At 41.9% G+C, this 20,000-nt stretch overlaps 1 protein-coding gene across 1 annotated transcript in view; it reads right to left on the bottom strand.

Annotated features, from left to right (window-relative positions):
- ston2 (stonin 2) overlaps window positions 1-20,000 on the bottom strand; it is a 48,577-nt gene that overhangs the window by 12,510 nt on the left and 16,067 nt on the right. Inside the window, exons 4-11 of the mRNA XM_080413469.1 lie at window positions 19,126-19,356; window positions 10,285-10,636; window positions 8,957-9,228; window positions 7,466-7,761; window positions 6,269-6,445; window positions 5,020-5,328; window positions 1,585-1,725; window positions 425-763 (exon numbers count right to left, since the gene is read on the bottom strand). Of these exons, the coding sequence (XP_080269595.1) occupies window positions 425-763; window positions 1,585-1,725; window positions 5,020-5,328; window positions 6,269-6,445; window positions 7,466-7,761; window positions 8,957-9,228; window positions 10,285-10,636; window positions 19,126-19,356 (2,117 nt within the window). The remainder of the gene's footprint in view (window positions 1-424; window positions 764-1,584; window positions 1,726-5,019; window positions 5,329-6,268; window positions 6,446-7,465; window positions 7,762-8,956; window positions 9,229-10,284; window positions 10,637-19,125; window positions 19,357-20,000) is intronic.

Here is a 20,000-nt window from a genome sequence, read left to right as displayed (position 1 = left end):
TCTATATTAGTAGCTTAATGACTAGTATTAACATTCTATTGTCTTTTTTATGTCCAATGTATTTCTATTGAAGTTCATTAAGTTAACATAAGTATAACTAAATGCATTTGAAATTAAATTAAAATGTTACTTTTCAGGACTAATTAAAAAATAGCAAACATTGCAGATATATATATATTTTATAATGTAATAATTTATATCTGAAAAGTAACTAGTAACTAAAGTTGTCAAATATTTGTAGTGGAGTAAAAGTACAATATTTTCCTCTGAGATGTAGTGGAGTAGAAGTAGAAGTACTGAAAATTGGCAATACTCCATCCACTAAAGTAAAAAAATACCAAAATATGGTACTTTAAGTACAGTACTTGAGTAAACATACTTAGTTACTTTTACACCACTGGAGACAAACAAAAAGACTCGTTACCGCCACGTTCTCGCAGGGCACCGGGTTCAGGGCGTCCCTATTGGTGGAGAAGCCCTGTGACATCAGCAGCCAGGATTGGACGGTGACCTCGGCGCCGGTGACGCTGGCCACGGTGCGCAGCGTGAAGGGCGGCGTGCGCTCGCAGAACGGAGAGCGGAAGCGCAGCAGCTCGAAGCGGCGGGGCCGGGCGGGCGGGGTGAAGGCCACGGCCCGCGTGGACAGGAAGTCCAGCTCGTTGGCGTGGTCCTCGTTCAGCTCCACGCCGCGGAGGCGGAGCCAGCGGGGGGGCGTGGCCGTGGGGATGATGTCGTGTCGGGACACCGCCTCCTTCCCTCTCACCTATGGGACGAGACGGTCAGTTATAAGGCTGTTGTCACGGTTACACACTTTACGTTGTGTTTCTGTCGTTATACGAGCAAAATGTTTTCCTTTTAGGCTTTTGAATCAAAAATGTCACAGTGCAGATATGACAAATAACATAAATACACAAAGAAATTACTAACATATTTAATATTTATATACAAAAAAGGCGTTACGAAGTGACGTGTTGTAAGCTTGTAGATCAGCTATTTCTGCTTTATTGTATTTGAAAATGTGGAAATGATGGAAACGATTATGACGATTATGCAAAATAATTGCAGTGATCTCAAATAATTGTGATTAGACGATTATGTCCTAATTGTGACAGGACTATTTTTAATTAGGGGTTAAAGAAACGATCAGGCCCAATTCACACATAAACAGGTCATAGTAGATGACAAGTAGATGAAAATAGTAGATATACAAGCTCACTATGTGTCGTATCAAGACACATTGTGAGCTTGTATATCTACTATTTGCAACAACAAAAAAACTTGGGAATTTTTTTTTACAGCACAATCTTGTATGGGGTCCCTGGCACAACATATTGGGGTCCATGGACAAATGCATATTAATTCGGGGGGTCCTTGACATGAAAATGTTTAAGCACCACTGGTTTAAACAACGTTAGGAAGGAAGCCCACATAATCAACTACACTTTAGAAACAAGCCCCCAAAAAACTGCAACTCCTAATATTTACAAGCCACTTTCTAGAGAAGAAAAACACACGCCCAAAGTGGCTTATAATAATCAGACATGGCAACGGCACTGGTTTCCGGGTCATTTCCAGGTCTTTTACCTGAATGTCATTCAGTCCCAGAATGCACCGGGGGGAGCCGGACAGGAAGGCCAGGACTTGAACCCGTGTGATGACCAGCTGTTGGAGCACCCTGCCGTCTCCCTCTGACACCGTGCCGTAGAAATCATCCCTGACCTCCACCTGGGACACGGGTTCGTTTTACTTGATCACTTTGATTGATGGAATGCTTCATTAGTCAGGAATGTAAACACGTGGTACGGTAAGACACTAACTAGAAACCCAACGTCCCTAAAACTTTATCGATACATCTTGTGTACAGGTACATAAGAGTCAAACTGATTTCTGATGGGCTTCCCTTCAGAGGTAATAACATCAATAATAATGATAAAACCGTAAAAAGAAAGAGAGAGAGTTCAAAGGAGAGCATAAAAAAGGGGAACATCAGCTTTGTGCACGTTCATATGATCTTGGTATATTATATACACTCATCAACACCTTTTATTCAGCAGCTGGTACCTACCTTTTGTACTCTTGTACTCTACGCCCACCAGTGTTAATTTTGACATATTTTAGTCATCTGAAATGTCTTACTTTTAGTCTAGTTTTAGTCGACTAAATATCATAAGATTATAGTCCACTAAATCTACAGTTGATTTTATCGCCATAGATGTGTTTTGGGTTTTGGCGGTGCCTTGATGTTGTGAGCTTGTAGATCTGTTATTTTCAGAGCACAACACCTGAGCACTAGCCTGGTAAACCCTCCCTCCGGAAATCTCATTTCCATTTGATTTCAGGAGTGAGTCTGGCCTGATCGCCCATTCTGCAATATTGGCTGTGTACACCAAATGGACGAGCCTATCAGCGTCGTCGCACATCGTTCTGTGATTGACAGCGACAGTTGGCCAATCAGGTGGCGAGTTCGAGTGAGCCCGAATGGCACCGAGTGCAGCCTGAATGCAGCCGACAAAACACGAACGGCAGCCATCTTTTCTGTCCGCTATTTTCTCAGCTGTTTTTTTTACTTCAAAAAGCTCTCAAACTACTATTTTGAGGCAAAGAATTCACTTATAAGATATCGTTTGGATGGAATTTAGTTGTTTAACTTCATATATGTGGTCAATTAATCATGACAGAGCCTATTTAAAAATAAAATCAAAAAATGTAGAGAACCGGTAGGGGTGGGCAGTGACACGCATGTATCCGAATGAGGCAACCCATTTTGGGCATGGCCATCTCAAAAGTCCCGTTGCGTCACATTAGTCTGGTGAACTGCTGATTGGCTGAAGGGGAAAAACGATCATTGGCTGAAGGGGTTGTCCGTCAACGGTATTACTCCCGCCCAACTCCAGCCCACAGCCAATATTGCAGAATGGGCGATCAGGCCAGACTCACTCCTGGAATCAAATGGAAATGAGATTTCCGGAGGGAGGGTTTACCAGGCTACCTGAGCACAACCAAACATAAAATTACTTGTCTTTAAGTTCTCCGCTAGTCTTAGTTCTACAATATCTCCTCTCCTCTAGTCTTAGTTCTACTGGATCTCTTCTCTGCTAGTCTTAGTTCTACTGGATCTCTTCTCCTCTAATCTTAGTTCTACTGGATCTCTTCTCCTCTAGTCTTAGTTCTACTGGATCTCTTCTCTGCTAGTCTTAGTTCTACTGGATCTCTTCTCCACTAGTCTTAGTTCTACTGGATCTCTTCTCCACTAGTCTTAGTTCTACTGGATCTCTTCTCCTCTAGTCTTAGTTCTACTGGATCTCCTCTCCTCTAGTCTTAGTTCTACTGGATCTCTTCTCCACTAGTCTTAGTTCTACTGGATCTCTTCTCCTCTAGTCTTAGTTCTACTGGATCTCTTCTCCACTAGTCTTAGTTCTACTGGATCTCTTCTCCTCTAGTCTTAGTTCTACTGGATCTCTTCTCCTCTAGTCTTAGTTCTACTGGATCTCTTCTCCACTAGTCTTAGTTCTACTGGATCTCTTCTCCACTAGTCTTAGTTCTACTGGATCTCTTCTCCTCTAGTCTTAGTTCTACTGGATCTCTTCTCCACTAGTCTTAGTTCTACTGGATCTCTTCTCTAGTCTTAGTTCTACTGGATCTCTTCTCCACTAGTCTTAGTTCTACTGGATCTCTTCTCTAGTCTTAGTTCTACTGGATCTCTTCTCCTCTAGTCTTAGTTCTACTGGATCTCTTCTCCTCTAGTCTTAGTTCTACTGGATCTCTTCTCCACTAGTCTTAGTTCTACTGGATCTCTTCTCCACTAGTCTTAGTTCTACTGGATCTCTTCTCCACTAGTCTTAGTTCTACTGGATCTCTTCTCCTCTAGTCTTAGTTCTACTGGATCTCTTCTCCACTAGTCTTAGTTCTACTGGATCTCTTCTCCACTAGTCTTAGTTCTACTGGATCTCTTCTCCACTAGTCTTAGTTCTACTGGATCTCTTCTCCACTAGTCTTAGTTCTACTGGATCTCTTCTCCACTAGTCTTAGTTCTACTGGATCCCTTCTCCACTAGTCTTAGTTCTACTGGATCTCTTCTCCTCTAGTCTTAGTTCTACTGGATCTCTTCTCCACTAGTCTTAGTTCTACTGGATCTCTTCTCCACTAGTCTTAGTTCTACTGGATCTCTTCTCCACTAGTCTTAGTTCTACTGGATCTCTTCTCCACTAGTCTTAGTTCTACTGGATCTCTTCTCCACTAGTCTTAGTTCTACTGGATCTCTTCTCCACTAGTCTTAGTTCTACTGGATCTCTTCTCCACTAGTCTTAGTTCTACTGGATCTCTACTCCTCTAGTCTTAGTTCTACTGGATCTCTTCTCCACTAGTCTTAGTTCTACTGGATCTCTACTCCTCTAGTCTTAGTTCTACTGGATCTCTTCTCCACTAGTCTTAGTTCTACTGGATCTCTTCTCCTCTAGTCTTAGTTCTACTGGATCTCTTCTCCACTAGTCTTAGTTCTACTGGATCTCTACTCCTCTAGTCTTAGTTCTACTGGATCTCTTCTCCACTAGTCTTAGTTCTACTGGATCTCTACTCCTCTAGTCTTAGTTCTACTGGATCTCTACTCCTCTAGTCTTAGTTCTACTGGATCTCTACTCCTCTAGTCTTAGTTCTACTGGATCTCTTCTCCTCTAGTCTTAGTTCTACTGGATCTCTTCTCCACTAGTCTTAGTTCTACTGGATCTCTACTCCTCTAGTCTTAGTTCTACTGGATCTCTTCTCCACTAGTCTTAGTTCTACTGGATCTCTACTCCTCTAGTCTTAGTTCTACTGGATCTCTTCTCCTCTAGTCTTAGTTCTACTGGATCTCTTCTCCACTAGTCTTAGTTCTACTGGATCTCTACTCCTCTAGTCTTAGTTCTACTGGATCTCTACTCCTCTAGTCTTAGTTCTACTGGATCTCTTATCCTCTAGTCTTAGTCGAAGAACATTTTCCGTCACAGTTGTAGTCGGCAAAATGAACACCGACGCCCACTGTACCTGCACTTCCTCCTCTGCAGAGGCCACGCCCCCGGTGGGCGGGGCCAGTGGCGACAGTGCGGGCGGCGAGCAGTCGCCCGGCGGGTCGCAGGGCAGCCGTCTCAGCAGCTCCGCCAGCGCGTGGCGGAAGCTCAGGTAGTCCGCGTAGCAGGGCGTGGCCAGCTTCACCAGCTGCTCCCTGATTGGCTGGTGCGTGACAGGCGACTTGGGCTGGATGCCCCGCCTCCTCTCGCGGTATTGGACCAGCTCCACGCTGACGGAGTGAACGCGGCCCGTCTCCTCGTAGCTCTGGAGGCGGTGCTCCGACACCTTTATGTGGAATATACGGTAACCATATTACAATAAGAGCAATCAGTGGGTCTGTATGGGTCACGTAAATATCCCTTTTATTGTCTGTTTCCAACTTTTTAAAATTATTATTTCAAAAGATTAACCCATTAACTGCCAGAGGTATTTTCTTATTTTTTTAGCCAGTGCCAGAGTTTTTTTTTTTTTCACTTCACGTAGATCTACGCGATTGGCAGTCAAATGGTTAAAAACGAAAGAAAAACAAAAATTTTCAGAAATAAAAGCAAGTCCAAACATGTTTCAAAGTAACTATAACTATTAACTCATTCAGTGCCATTGACGTGTAACACGTCCAAACCGTGTTTTCAGAGATCACTGTGGCCTCCGTCTAATTATGTGACTTCTTTACAACATGATGATGTGCATATAGAGCCTGTTTACCAAAACAATATATATAACAATATATATAACAATATATATAACAATATATATAACAATATATATAACAATATATATAAATATATATATATAATATAGAACCTGTTTACCAAAACAAGACGGAGGAGACGGAAGGTTTTCCTCTGACCTGATGTCTGGGGTCTGTTAGTACCTGATGTCTGGGCCTGGGTCTGTTAGTACCTGATGTCTGGGGTCTGTTAGTACCTGATGTCTGGGCCTGGGTCTGTTAGTACCTGATGTCTGGGGTCTGTTAGTACCTGATGTCTGGGGTCTGTTAGTACCTGATGTCTGGGGTCTGTTAGTACCTGATGTCTGGGGTCTGTTAGTACCTGATGTCTGGGGTCTGTTAGTAACTGATGTCTGGGCCTGGGTCTGTTAGTACCTGATGTCTGGGGTCTGTTAGTACCTGATGTCTGGGGTCTGTTAGTACCTGATGTCTGGGGTCTGTTAGTACCTGATGTCTGGGGTCTGTTAGTACCTGATGTCTGGGGTCTGTTAGTACCTGATGTCTGGGGTCCAGCCTCAGCGTCCTGAAGGGTTTGTCCAGCCCCTGTTCGTAGAACAGGAGGATGTCTCCTCGCTCTCCTCCGCTGGACAGACGGACGTAGATGGGACCCCAGTGGCGAGAAGACATGATGTTCTTCTTCTCTGGGATGCGCAGCAGCATGGGCCAGCCCTCCTGATGGGAGGAGACATTATTATTATCATCATCATCATCATCATCATTATATAGCCAATCTACAAGCTCTGTAGATCTGCTATTTCTGGCTAAAGTTCTCCACAGAATAGGGATACTAGGGTTCACAGAATAGGGATGCTAGGGTTCACAGAATAGGGATGCTAGGGTTCACAGAATAGGGATGCTAGTGTTCACAGAATAGGGATGCTAGGGTTCACAGAATAGGGATGCTAGGGTTCACAGAATAGGGATGCTCGGGTTCACAGAATAGGGATGCTAGGGTTCACAGAATAGGGATGCTAGGGTTCACAGAATAGGGATGCTCGGGTTCACAGAATAGGGATGCTAGGGTTCACAGAATAGGGATGCTAGGGTTCACAGAATAGGGATACTAGGGTTCACAGAATAGGGATGCTAGGGTTCACAGAATAGGGATGCTCGGGTTCACAGAATAGGGATGCTAGGGTTCACAGAATAGGGATGCTAGGGTTCACAGAATAGGGATGCTAGGGTTCACAGAATAGGGATGCTAGGGTTCACAGAATAGGGATGCTAGGGTTCACAGAATAGGGATGCTCGGGTTCACAGAATAGGGATGCTAGGGTTCACAGAATAGGGATACTAGGGTTCACAGAATAGGGATGCTAGGGTTCACAGAATAGGGATGCTAGGGTTCACAGAATAGGGATACTAGGGTTCACAGAATAGGGATGCTAGGGTTCACAGAATAGGGATGCTAGGGTTCACAGAATAGGGATACTAGGGTTCACAGAATAGGGATGCTAGGGTTCACAGAATAGGGATGCTCGGGTTCACAGAATAGGGATGCTAGGGTTCACAGAATAGGGATGCTAGGGTTCACAGAATAGGGATGCTAGGGTTCAAGTGGTTAATGTAAAAAACATTCCAATCACACAACAAATTGTCGGCTCCCCTGTGGTAGCTCTGAGGACCCCCTAGGGGTCCCGGACCCCTTGTTGAAGACCCCCTGGTCTAGAGGGTTGAGCTGGGTAAACCCACCCGAGGGTTCATGTGTTCTGGTTGGTAGAGGTTCTCCAGAACCTCGGGGCCGTCGTCCAATCCCTCGTCTTCCTCTAACGACGGCTCATCCGGGAGGGCGGGGCTTCCTGCTCCATCCGGGTTGGCGATGTGGAGACCCCTCAGCTGGTCCAGGACCAGCGTGTCACATGGTGGACCACCGTCACGGACCACCGCCCTGTCTGTCCCCCCCAGTGTCCCCCCGAGTGTCCCCAATGTCCCCCCTCCTGTCCCCAATGTCCCCCCGGTCCCATCACCGTTCCAGTGCTGATGGACGTCTGAAAAGAATCAGAATTATTTATTATTGTTATTATTTTATTACTGATGTAAAACAGTGTTAATAGATGAACTGTATAAATGTGAAACAGTGCGTCTTGTAATAGTTTATAATGGCATTATGGTTATGTATCACATTACAGACAAAGTACTTGTAATAGTTTATAATGTCATTATGGTTATATATCACATTTCAGACATAGTACGTGTAGATAATAGAAATCAAGTGGCTGAAAATGCTCTACTAATTCTTAACTTTATATTCAACACACTGTTTCAGCTGGAAGTCAGATTCTCCATTCTAGTGAATGCAGCAGCCTAGAGGGCGGAGCCAAAAGTACACGTGCCTATGTAACTGATCACATGACCTCAATCAATTATCCATTTCTAGGTGACATTTCTTATTTCCACACAACAGCTCAACAGCTCAGGTTTATTAAAGACACAGTTCAATGTTGAAAATAAGTGGTCTTCCCCTTTAACTCTTTGACTGCCAGAGTATTTTCATAAAGTACTCCCCCAGTGCCAGCAATTTGTGTTTTTTTATTTTTATATTTTGAATTTTTCTCATGAAAATAATTTAAAGACACATAATTTAAAGACCCAGCACAAATCCGCCACTAGAGAGCAGCACATGACAGCTTGATCAGGTCGTTGGGTTACTCTCACCCTTCTTGATAGATTAGACAGGGAAAAACATGAAAACGGACGTGACGTAGTCCCAGATTGTTTTGATCGGCCAAAATTACGATGTGATACACGACGGCGATGACTGATCGTCACCCAGACCATAGATTATAGAAGAGAACCTGTCCGTTTGTCCGTTATACCGTGTGAAAAACCGTTTGTTTACCTATTTTGGACGAAAATGACCGGGGAAAATAATCAAAAACCGGAAACGGAATCCAGGTCATGAAACCGGATGCAGATGTCCGTGAAGTAAGTGGAACTCGAAAATAACATTGAATATTAAGCAGCATAGCGCAATCAGAGATTAAACAATGAACGCGCGTCCAGCGCGTCGAACGCGTCGACGGCCAACTGGACAAAGTAGCACTTGACGTGTTATCGCGTCGTCCGCAGTCAAAGAGTTAAGGTGAGAGCAAATAAATAAGTGCAGCCCAGCCTCCTGACCTCGGGACTCTTCATCCTGACCTCGGGACTCTTCATCCTGACCTCGGGACTCTTCATCCTGACCTCGGGACTCTTCATCGGTCGACGACTCAAAGAACCCAAAGGTGCCGGGACCGCTGCCCTGTGGAGCGCCATTGCTCTGCTGCAGCAGCGGCTGCCACTTCCTGTCGTTCCGGGGTTGCTCTTCAAAATAAGAGCTGAAGGGGTTTATGGCCGAGGGCTGGATGTCACTGAACTCTGCGTCCAGGAAGGGATTCTTCTTGGTGTACAGGCCGGTGGGCCCAGGGGGTCCGCAGGTAGCTCCAGGGGGTCCGCAGGTAGCCCCAGGGGGTCCGCTGGTACCGGGGGACACAGCAATACAAAGAAATAACATGAATACAGAATAACAGTATAAACTAGTATAGACATATACTATAGGCCAGCTGACAGTTCATGGGGGGGGGGGTGTTATCAGATCACTACATCATGTTATATCATTGCCCTAAATGGTGATTTATTAACAAGGAAAGGATGATTAAAAAATCATTATGTCTGTATTAGCCTTGATGATCGTCTTGACTCTATGTCTGTATCAGAAACGACAGGTGGAAAATGTTAGTTAAACTTGTAGAGTGACGCATAACTTTACCTGAGTTACATCTTCTGAATGTTGACATGAAATAATAATCCTGTTTAGTGATTTAACTACCGCGAGCGTGGAAAAAATACAGCTCGTACTGACGGCGCTGAAACACGTTGAAAGGCTCAAGATACCAAGGATTCAACAGTGATGTCACTGCTATACAACACGGAAGTAGCAACGGCATAAAGATACCAAGGATTCAACAGTAATGTCACTGCTATGCAACACGGAAGTAGCAACGGCATAAAGATACCAAGGATTCAACAGTGATGTCACTGCTATGCAACACGGAAGTAGCAACGGCATAAAGATACCAAGGATTCAACAGTAATGTCACTGCTATGCAACACGGAAGTAGCAACGGCATAAAGATACCAAGGATTCGTCAGTGATGTGACATCACTGACGAATCCTTGGACATGTGACCGACTCAGCTTTTCTCCTTTGTTTGTAGAATCCTGGTGACGCAAGCTTAGTTATAGACTCAACGTTGCTGTGCATTTGGTACAAATACAATCCATACACTTGGGATTCCCGGCCGCCTTCTGGTGGAGCGGTGGTACATGGTGGTACATGGTACATGGTGGTACATGGTGGTACATGGTGGTACATGGTGGTACATGGTGGTACATGGTGGTATATGGTGGTACATGGTGGTACATGGTGGTACATGGTGGTACATGGTGGTACATGGTGGTACATGGTGGTACATGGTCCACGGACCGGCGGTTGGGAACCGCTGCTATAGGCTGTCAATAACCATACATACCCTAAACGGGGTCCGCTGGCCCCAGGGGGTCCCGGGGTCAGGTCCAGTAGGTGGCGCTCAACGCCGGAACTGTGGTTTTTGTGTTTCCAGGCAGTAGGAGGGGGAAGAAGAGGACCAATCAGGTTGCTGTTTGCGTCCTGTTGTTGAAGCTGGCCGTCCAATGGGATGTGAGAGGAGGAGGCGGGCCGGCCGGGCCGTGGGACGGAGCGCGAGGCCTTCCGGACGCCGTCGTCGCCGTCTTCGTCAAAGGTTACCCAGGTGCTTCTGGAGGAGGCTTCTGATTGGCTGCTGGACGTCCAACTGACAGCGTCCATCATGTCCCCGCCCTCATCCTCTGTGAAGACAGACAGGTCTGTTGGGAGAGAGAGAGACATGTTACATCATCACTGTGAGACAAGCAGACAGACAGACACACAGACAGACAGACAGACAGACAGACAGACAGACAGACAGACAGACAGACAGACAGACAGACAGACAGACAGACAGACAGAGCCCAATGCCGGTCATCAAATGATTGTCTCAGGAATGCAACAAAAACAAAAGAATCTCCATAAATTCAAGGCTCCATGGGGTTAAGGAATGGTTTGGGTTGGACTTCAGTGCTAAGCCTTTTTTAGAAAGGGCATCCTTTCCGAAAAAGGCAGAGCAAGGAATTTTTGCTCTCGCCATCTTGTTTTTGAAAGAAAGTCTTTTTGGGATCCCGTTACTCTTTAATTTTAAGGTCCTTGTACTTTTACATTCTGTTTAACTAAGTCTTTAATCTAAATTCTAAATCTTAGCCCTAAGTTCTTTTTGGCTGTTTCGCCTTTCCTAAGAAAGGATTCCCCATTAGGGTTAACCATTTTCCCTTTCTTCAAAGTTTAGGTTTTTAGGCATGTTTACAAACTATAAATAAAATTGTCAGTGAACTTTGTGAGGAATGTTCACTGGGGACTGTGCATGGCAGGTACGTCCAGTCATCCTGGTTAGGGTTAGGGTTCATGGGGTTAAGGTTAGGGTTAGGGTTCATGGGGTTAAGGTTAGGGTTAGGGTTCATGGGGTTAAGGTTAGGGTTAGGGTTCATGGGGTTAAGGTTAGGGTTAGGGTTCATGGGGTGAGTAACTGATAGAAAATAAGTCATGTTGGGGGTGAACTATCCCTTTAATCCCAAAGAGTGTCACATGACAGTAGTGAGAAAAGCTGATTTACAAGCACACAGATCAGGAGTTTTTTATTTTTTCTAATTGTCACTATGTGACAATGTGTTTGAGCTTTAATAAAACAGAGGGTTTTAACGTACAGTACAAGATTTACACCAGAATGTGACAACGTGACATTTAATGTATGAACTGAATAAAATAAAAGCTTTGATAAGAGAAGAAAATAAGTAGAAATCTATTCTATCCAGTGTCTAGTCTGTATGAACATACTGTACTTTACATAGGCTACACAGTGTGTGTGTGTGTGTGTGTGTGTGTGTGTGTGTGTGTGTACACCACTGCAGCCATGCTGACTCAGTACCGTCTAGCTCTGTGGTCTCTGCCGATGTCAGCACACACACACACAAACACACACACACACACACACACACACACACACACACACACACACACACACACACACACACACACACACACACACACACACACACACACACACACACACACACACACACACACACACACACACACACACACACCTTGTAGCTGTTGTTACTGTCAGTTTTAGGTGAATTACAGTGTTGCATTGTGGGCCGTTACTTTTAAAAGCATCTTGTAAATGAACTGTGTTTTTAATTTATTCTTTACTTCAACTGTTGTTGGAATGGACAGCATTGTCTTTCAGTAGACTACAGAGGTATAAGCTATCTATCTATCTATCTATCCATCCATCCATCTATCCATCTATCTTCAAATAAAAAATGAAGTATATCATGTACAGTATACATCTGCTGCATAACATACTGTACATGTGTACATATTCACATAACAATGGTTAAACATAAAGAATAAAGTTATTTAATCTGGAAACGGATATTCTCTTTCTCTAAGTTTTCTTGGTGACATAAACTGTATCTTATGGTGAAAGACTGAAAGATTGACATATTTACATACCGTAATAATGATAACATTATTTACAGTTTAATGGTGTTTATTTGTTTACATCTCAACACCATGGCAACAGCGGTCGACCAATGAGGAAGACCAAAGCGTGAGAAAAGTGAACGACTCACATAAAACGTGTTTATGGCGTCAACTTTCACTTCTGTTTTCTCTGTTTTCTCTGTCTCCCCCCAGACGTCTGAGAACCAACTAAGAGTTTCACTTTTGTTTTAAAAGCAAACAATAGTTTCAAAAAAGTGTTTTATCCAATAAATATAACGTACATTATCTTTAAACAGAGCTTATGTTCACAAGGATAATTTTCCTTATACGGTAAATGTTTCATATGTCGGTATTGAATTTATGTATGTGTCATACTGGAGAATTCCATGTACTGTATATTTACAGCAATCTACAATACTGTCCAGGAAATAACAAATGTCTCGTTAACAGTACGACTTAACCCAGTAAAGACCCATTCATGATGTGAGCTTGTAGATCTGCTATTTTCAGAGGATTAATGAGGCTTCTTAAGACTTGGCTGAATGGAAATCAAAGGTTTGAGAGAAGAGCGGCCTCTTCCTGAACAAACACTACACACTCCCTGTTCCACACACACACACACACACACACACACACACACACACACACACACACACACACACACACACACACACACACACACACACACACACACACACACACACACACACACACACACACACACACACACACACACACACACACACACACACACACACACACACACACACACACACCCAGCCGTTCCACCCTGTAGGGTTCAGGTGTTATCAGTACTTCAGGTCAAACTCTGATCAGAGATAAGAGTTGACTGACTCACAGAGTGAATGTTGAACACACACTTTGATGTACTTTTAGTTTTAGTCTTTTGAATCAAATTCCTTTTAGTTTCATATTTTAGTCTCTGAGATGTTTGACTTTTAGTCTGGTTTTAGTCGACTACATATATATATCATAAGATGTAAAGTCAACTAGATCTACAGTTGATTTAGTCGACTACAGTAATTTTTGGGCGGGTATTGATGACGTCATAATGCCTGATTTATATTTAGCGTGTGACGAAAATAGCAGATCTACAAGCTCACAAAGCTTGTAGATCTGCTATTTTCGGAGCGAGACCACACATGAAATTACATGTCTTAGTTCTACTGGATCTCTTCTCCTCTAGTCTTAGTTCTACTGGATCTATTCTCCACTAGTCTTAGTTCTACTGGATCTATTCTCCTCTAGTCTTAGTTCTACTGGATCTATTCTCCACTAGTCTTAGTTCTACTGGATCTATTCTCCTCTAGTCTTAGTTCTACTGGATCTATTCTCCACTAGTCTTAGTTCTACTGGATCTCTTCTCCTCTAGTCTTAGTTCTACTGGATCTCTTCTCCTCTAGTCTTAGTTCTACTGGATCTCTTCTCCTCTAGTCTTAGTTCTACTGGATCTCTTCTCCGCTAGTCTTAGTTCTACTGGATCTCTTCTCCACTAGTCTTAGTTCTACTGGATCTCTTCTCCTCTAGTCTTAGTTCTACTGGATCTCTTCTCCTCTAGTCTTAGTTCTACTGGATCTCTTCTCCTCTAGTCTTAGTTCTACTGGATCTCTTCTCCTCTAGTCTTAGTTCTACTGGATCTCTTCTCCTCTAGTCTTAGTTCTACTGGATCTCTTCTCCGCTAGTCTTAGTTCTACTGGATCTCTTCTCCACTAGTCTTAGTTCTACTGGATCTCTTCTCCACTAGTCTTAGTTCTACTGGATCTCTTCTCCACTAGTCTTAGTTCTACTGGATCTCTTCTCCACTAGTCTTAGTTCTACTGGATCTCTTCTCCACAAGTCTTAGTTCTACTGGATCTATTCTCCACTAGTCTTAGTTCTACTGGATCTCTTCTCCACTAGTCTTAGTTCTACTGGATCTCTTCTCCGCTAGTCTTAGTTCTACTGGATCTCTACTCCACTAGTCTTAGTTCTACTGGATCTCTTCTCCGCTAGTCTTAGTTCTACTGGATCTCTTCTCCTCTAGTCTTAGTTCTACTGGATCTCTTCTCCTCTAGTCTTAGTTCTACTGGATCTCTTCTCCACTAGTCTTAGTTCTACTGGATCTATTCTCCACTAGTCTTAGTTCTACTGGATCTCTACTCCACTAGTCTTAGTTCTACTGGATCTCTACTCCACTAGTCTTAGTTCTACTGGATCTCTTCTCCACTAGTCTTAGTTCTACTGGATCTATTCTCCACTAGTCTTAGTTCTACTGGATCTATTCTCCACTAGTCTTAGTTCTACTGGATCTATTCTCCACTAGTCTTAGTTCTACTGGATCTATTCTCCACTAGTCTTAGTTCTACTAGATCTCTTCTCCACTAGTATTAGTTCTACTGGATCTCTACTCTACTAGTCTTAGTTCTACTGGATCTATTCTCCACTAGTCTTAGTTCTACTGGATCTATTCTCCACTAGTCTTAGTTCTACTGGATCTATTCTCCACTAGTCTTAGTTCTACTGGATCTCTTCTCCACTAGTCTTAGTTCTACTGGATCTCTTCTCCACTAGTCTTAGTTCTACTGGATCTCTTCTCCACTAGTCTTAGTTCTACTGGATCTCTTCTCCACTAGTCTTAGTTCTACTGGATCTCTTCTCCACTAGTCCTCCACATATTTTAGTCCGTTTTGTTATTAAATTGTTCATTTATTTAGTCATAGTTTAGTTTTTATGTAGTTTTCGTCAGTAGAAAAAGGTAGTGCATTTTCGTCATAGTTTTATAGTTGACAGATATAACACTATTCCACCACATGTTCCTTTGAGAAGTTGTTACACTGTTAAGTAACTGTATATTAATAAATAACTGATAAATATGAAAGTATTGAAGTAGAAAAAGCTCACCGGTGTCGTGTTGTGATGCAGTCAGGTTGTGTGAGTGTGTCTCCCTACAGTGTGTGTGTGCTGTGTGTGTGTGTGTGTGTGTGTGTGTGTGTGTGTGTGTGTGTGTGTGTGCTCTAGCCCAGGGCTCAGCCACAAAGCCGTCTCATTGGACGAGCAGGGGAAGAGGGGGGCTGGCTGTCAGCCAATAGCGCGGCTCGGCAGACAGGCTGCATAGCAGAGGCTTGTGTGAGCTTGTAGAGGCCATACCCCACACACACACACACACACACACACACACACACACACACACACACACACACACACACACACACACACACACACACACACACACACACACACACACATTTGTAATACTATATTTGTGAGGACATCAGCATTTTGAGACAGTGATTTTATTGCGATTTTTAACCTAAAAAAACATTTAAGCCTAAAAATAGCAGATCTACAAGCTCACAGAACGTCGCGCTGCGACGCTTTGTGAGCTTGTAGATCTGCTACTTTTCAGCGTCATGACACTGGTGTGCAACTGAGTGTAAATCAGGCATAACTCTTATCTCTAAATCCCCTAAAACCTGATCTCTAAATGTCTAATCCTGAACCTAACCACATCCTGAATCTTTTCCTAATTATAACCTAATATCTATTCTAGTGGGTAGATATTATTAATATCTGAGGATCAATAACATATGTCTGCCATATTCTACTATAGTTATGAGGACATCCTGGTCCTCACAACTATAGTAACACACACACACACACACACAGTCTCTGTTTTGTCTACTCTGTGTTTTGCTTCAACTTCAAGGTACTCATCTTCTCCCCCCCCCCCCCCCCCACACACACACACACACACACACACACACACACACACACACACACACACACACACACACACACACACACACGTGACCTTTCCTACTCTAGCGCCCCCACAGGCCACAATGTGAACTTTGTGCAACAGGTACGTATCTGATATAATCCTAGTGGTTCTCAACATGTGGCTCGAGGCCCCACCGGGGGATAATGATGTCAAATAAATGTCACGATATGCTTACCACACACACACACACACACACACACACACACACACACACACACACACACACACACACACACACACACACACACACACACACACACACACACACACACACACACACACACACACACACACACACACACAGTTCTCCTCTCAACAGTAATATAGATTTATTACTGTTATTGATTTAGCTCCAGGCCTTTCTATTGGCCAATGAGTTAATTACCAATGAGGGTTAACGAGCGATGACCCTGACCTCCCGTAGGGGTCACTGAAACCCTTAAAAACCCCAGCATTCCTTTTCAGGGGAAAACCTCTGCATGGAAAATAGCAGATCTACAAGCTCACACCTTATAGATCTGTCTTCCTCTCATTCACTTGCACTGACCAAATGGACACTTTTCTGATTAGCTTTCCACTGATAATTATTATTATAGTTTAATGATGAGATACAGTGAGACACTTTATGAAGAACTGACTGTAATGAACACTATATTAGTTTAATGATGAGATACAGTGAGACACATTATGAAGAACTGACTGTAATGAACACTATATTAGTTTAATGATGAGATACAGTGAGACACATTATGAAGAACTGACTGTAACGAACACTATATTAGTTTAATGATGAGATACAGTGAGACATTTTATGAAGAACTGACTGTAATGAACACTATATTAGTTTAATGATGAGATACAGTGAGACACATTATGAAGAACTGACTGTAATGAACACTATATTAGTTTAATGATGAGATACAGTGAGACATTTTATGAAGAACTGACTGTAATGAACACTATATTAGTGTTTTCCTCTGTTTACCGTGTCTCTGTATTGTTGATGCGTTTTTCTTTGACCTTGTATTGCTGAACACAACAGTACTTTCTTACTCTTTCTTTAACTGTAACTTTGCAACCTGAACTCTTTGACTGAATGACCAGATTTGTGTTTTCAGTGGTTTTCCACTAGATGGCGCTGTTTGCTGGCCTATGGGTCACCGTTTGGCTCCCAGAGAAGGAGAGGAGCACAGTTCTTAAATGACGTGATATTAAACACGTCTATGATGTGATATTAAACATGTGATATTAAACATGTGATATTAAACACGTCTATGATGTGATATTAAACATGTGATATTAAACATGTGATATTAAACACGTCTATGATGTGATATTACACATGTGATATTAAACATGTGATATTAAACACGTCTATGATGTGATATTAAACATGTTATATTAAACATGTGATATTAAACACGTCTATGATGTGATATTAAAAATGTGATATTAAACATGTGATATTAAACACGTCTATGATGTGATATTACACATGTGATATTAAACATGTGATATTAAACATGTGATATTAAACACGTCTATGATGTGATATTAAAAATGTGATATTAAACATGTGATATTAAACACGTCTATGATGTGATATTAAACATGTGATATTAAACATGTGATATTAAACACGTCTATGATGTGATATTACACATGTGATATTAAACATGTGATATTAAACATGTGATATTAAACATGTGATATTAAACACGTCTATGATGTGATATTAAAAATGTGATATTAAACATGTGATATTAAACACGTCTATGATGTGATATTAAAAATGTGATATTAAACATGTGATATTAAACACGTCTATGATGTGATATTACACATGTGATATTAAACATGTGATATTAAACATGTGATATTAAACACGTCTATGATGTGATATTAAAAATGTGATATTAAACATGTGATATTAAACACGTCTATGATATGATATTAAACATGTGATATTAAACATGTGATATTAAACACGTCTATGATGTGATATTAAACATGTTATATTAAACATGTGATATTAAACACGTCTATGATGTGATATTAAACATGTGATATTAAACACGTCTATGATGTGATATTACACATGTTATATTAAACATGTGATATTAAACACGTCTATGATGTGATATTACACATGTGATATTAAACATGTGATATTAAACATGTGATATTAAACATGTGATATTAAACACGTCTATGATGTGATATTAAACATGTGATATTAAACATGTGATATTAAACATGTTATATTAAACATGTGATATTAAACACGTCTATGATGTGATATTAAACATGTGATATTAAACACGTCTATGATGTGATATTAAACATGTGATATTAAACACGTCTATGATGTGATATTAAACATGTGATATTAAACACGTCTATGATGTGATATTAAACATGTGATATTAAACACGTCTATGATGTGATATTAAACATGTTATATTAAACATGTGATATTAAACACGTCTATGATGTGATATTAAACATGTGATATTAAACATGTGATATTAAACACGTCTATGATGTGATATTAAACATGTGATATTAAACATGTGATATTAAACATGTGATATTAAACATGTGATATTAAACATGTGATATTAAACATGCGATATTAAACATGTGATATTAAACACATCTATGATGTGATATTAAACACGTCTATGATGTGATATTAAACATGTGATATTAAACACATCTATGATGTGATATTAAACATGTGATATTAAACATGTGATATTAAACATGTGATATTAAACATGTGATATTAAACATGTGATATTAAACACGTCTATGATGTGATATTAAACATGTGATATTAAACATGTGATATTAAACATGTGATATTAAACATGTGATATTAAACATGTGATATTAAACATGTGATATTAAACATGTGATATTAAACACGTCTATGGGAATTCAGAATGCACTCGTTTGCACACAACTTACTGGGTGTGTGCCGGTGTGCTGCCTCCTCATTGGTCAGTTCCTCCGCGTTGAGGGAGGGCAGGTCGCCGGTCGACGCCCCCATGCTCACTGAGCTGTGCTCCGACTGGCTGACCGAGCTGTGCTCCGATTGGCTGACCGAGCTGTGTTCCGATTGGGTGTAGTTCCAGCTTCCGTCTGAAGGGGGCGCCGCGCTCCAGAAACTGGCCGTGGAGCAAATGCTGTGTCTGTTTCCTGTTGATGAGACAATAACCAATCAAATGCTGTGTCTGTTTCCTGTTGATGAGACAATAACCAATCAAATGCTGTGTCTGTTTCCTGTTGATGAGACAAGAACCAATCAAATGCTGTGTCTGTTTCCTGTTGATGAGACAATAACCAATCAAATGCTGTGTCTGTTTCCTGTTGATGAGACAATAACCAATCAAATGCTGTGTCTGTTTCCTGTTGATGGTGTAAAGGTTTAGAGGAGCAGGGAGCATGGTGTAAAGGTTAGGAGGAGGAGCAGGGAGCATGGTGTAAAGGTTAGGAGGAGGAGCAGGGAGCATGGTGTAAAGGTTAGGAGGAGGAGCAGGGAGCATGGTGTAAAGGTTTAGAGGAGCAGGGAGCATGGTGTAAAGGTTAGGAGGAGGAGCAGGGAGCATGGTGTAAAGGTTAGGAGGAGGAGCAGGGAGCATGGTGTAAAGGTTTAGAGGAGCAGGGAGCATGGTGTAAAGGTTAGGAGGAGGAGCAGGGAGCATGGTGTAAAGGTTTAGAGGAGCAGGGAGCATGGTGTAAAGGTTTATAAAAAATAAAATAAAAGAATATATAAATTCATTCTTTGTACGGTTCTGACCACATCCAAGCTCACTATGACAAACTAGGGGCTAAAAAAGACT

The sequence above is a fragment of the Gymnoscopelus braueri genome (assembly GCF_963280865.1).
Source record: "Gymnoscopelus braueri genome assembly, chromosome: 19".
Taxonomy (NCBI): domain Eukaryota; kingdom Metazoa; phylum Chordata; class Actinopteri; order Myctophiformes; family Myctophidae; genus Gymnoscopelus; species Gymnoscopelus braueri.
This window is presented reverse-complemented; position numbering and strand designations above follow the sequence as displayed.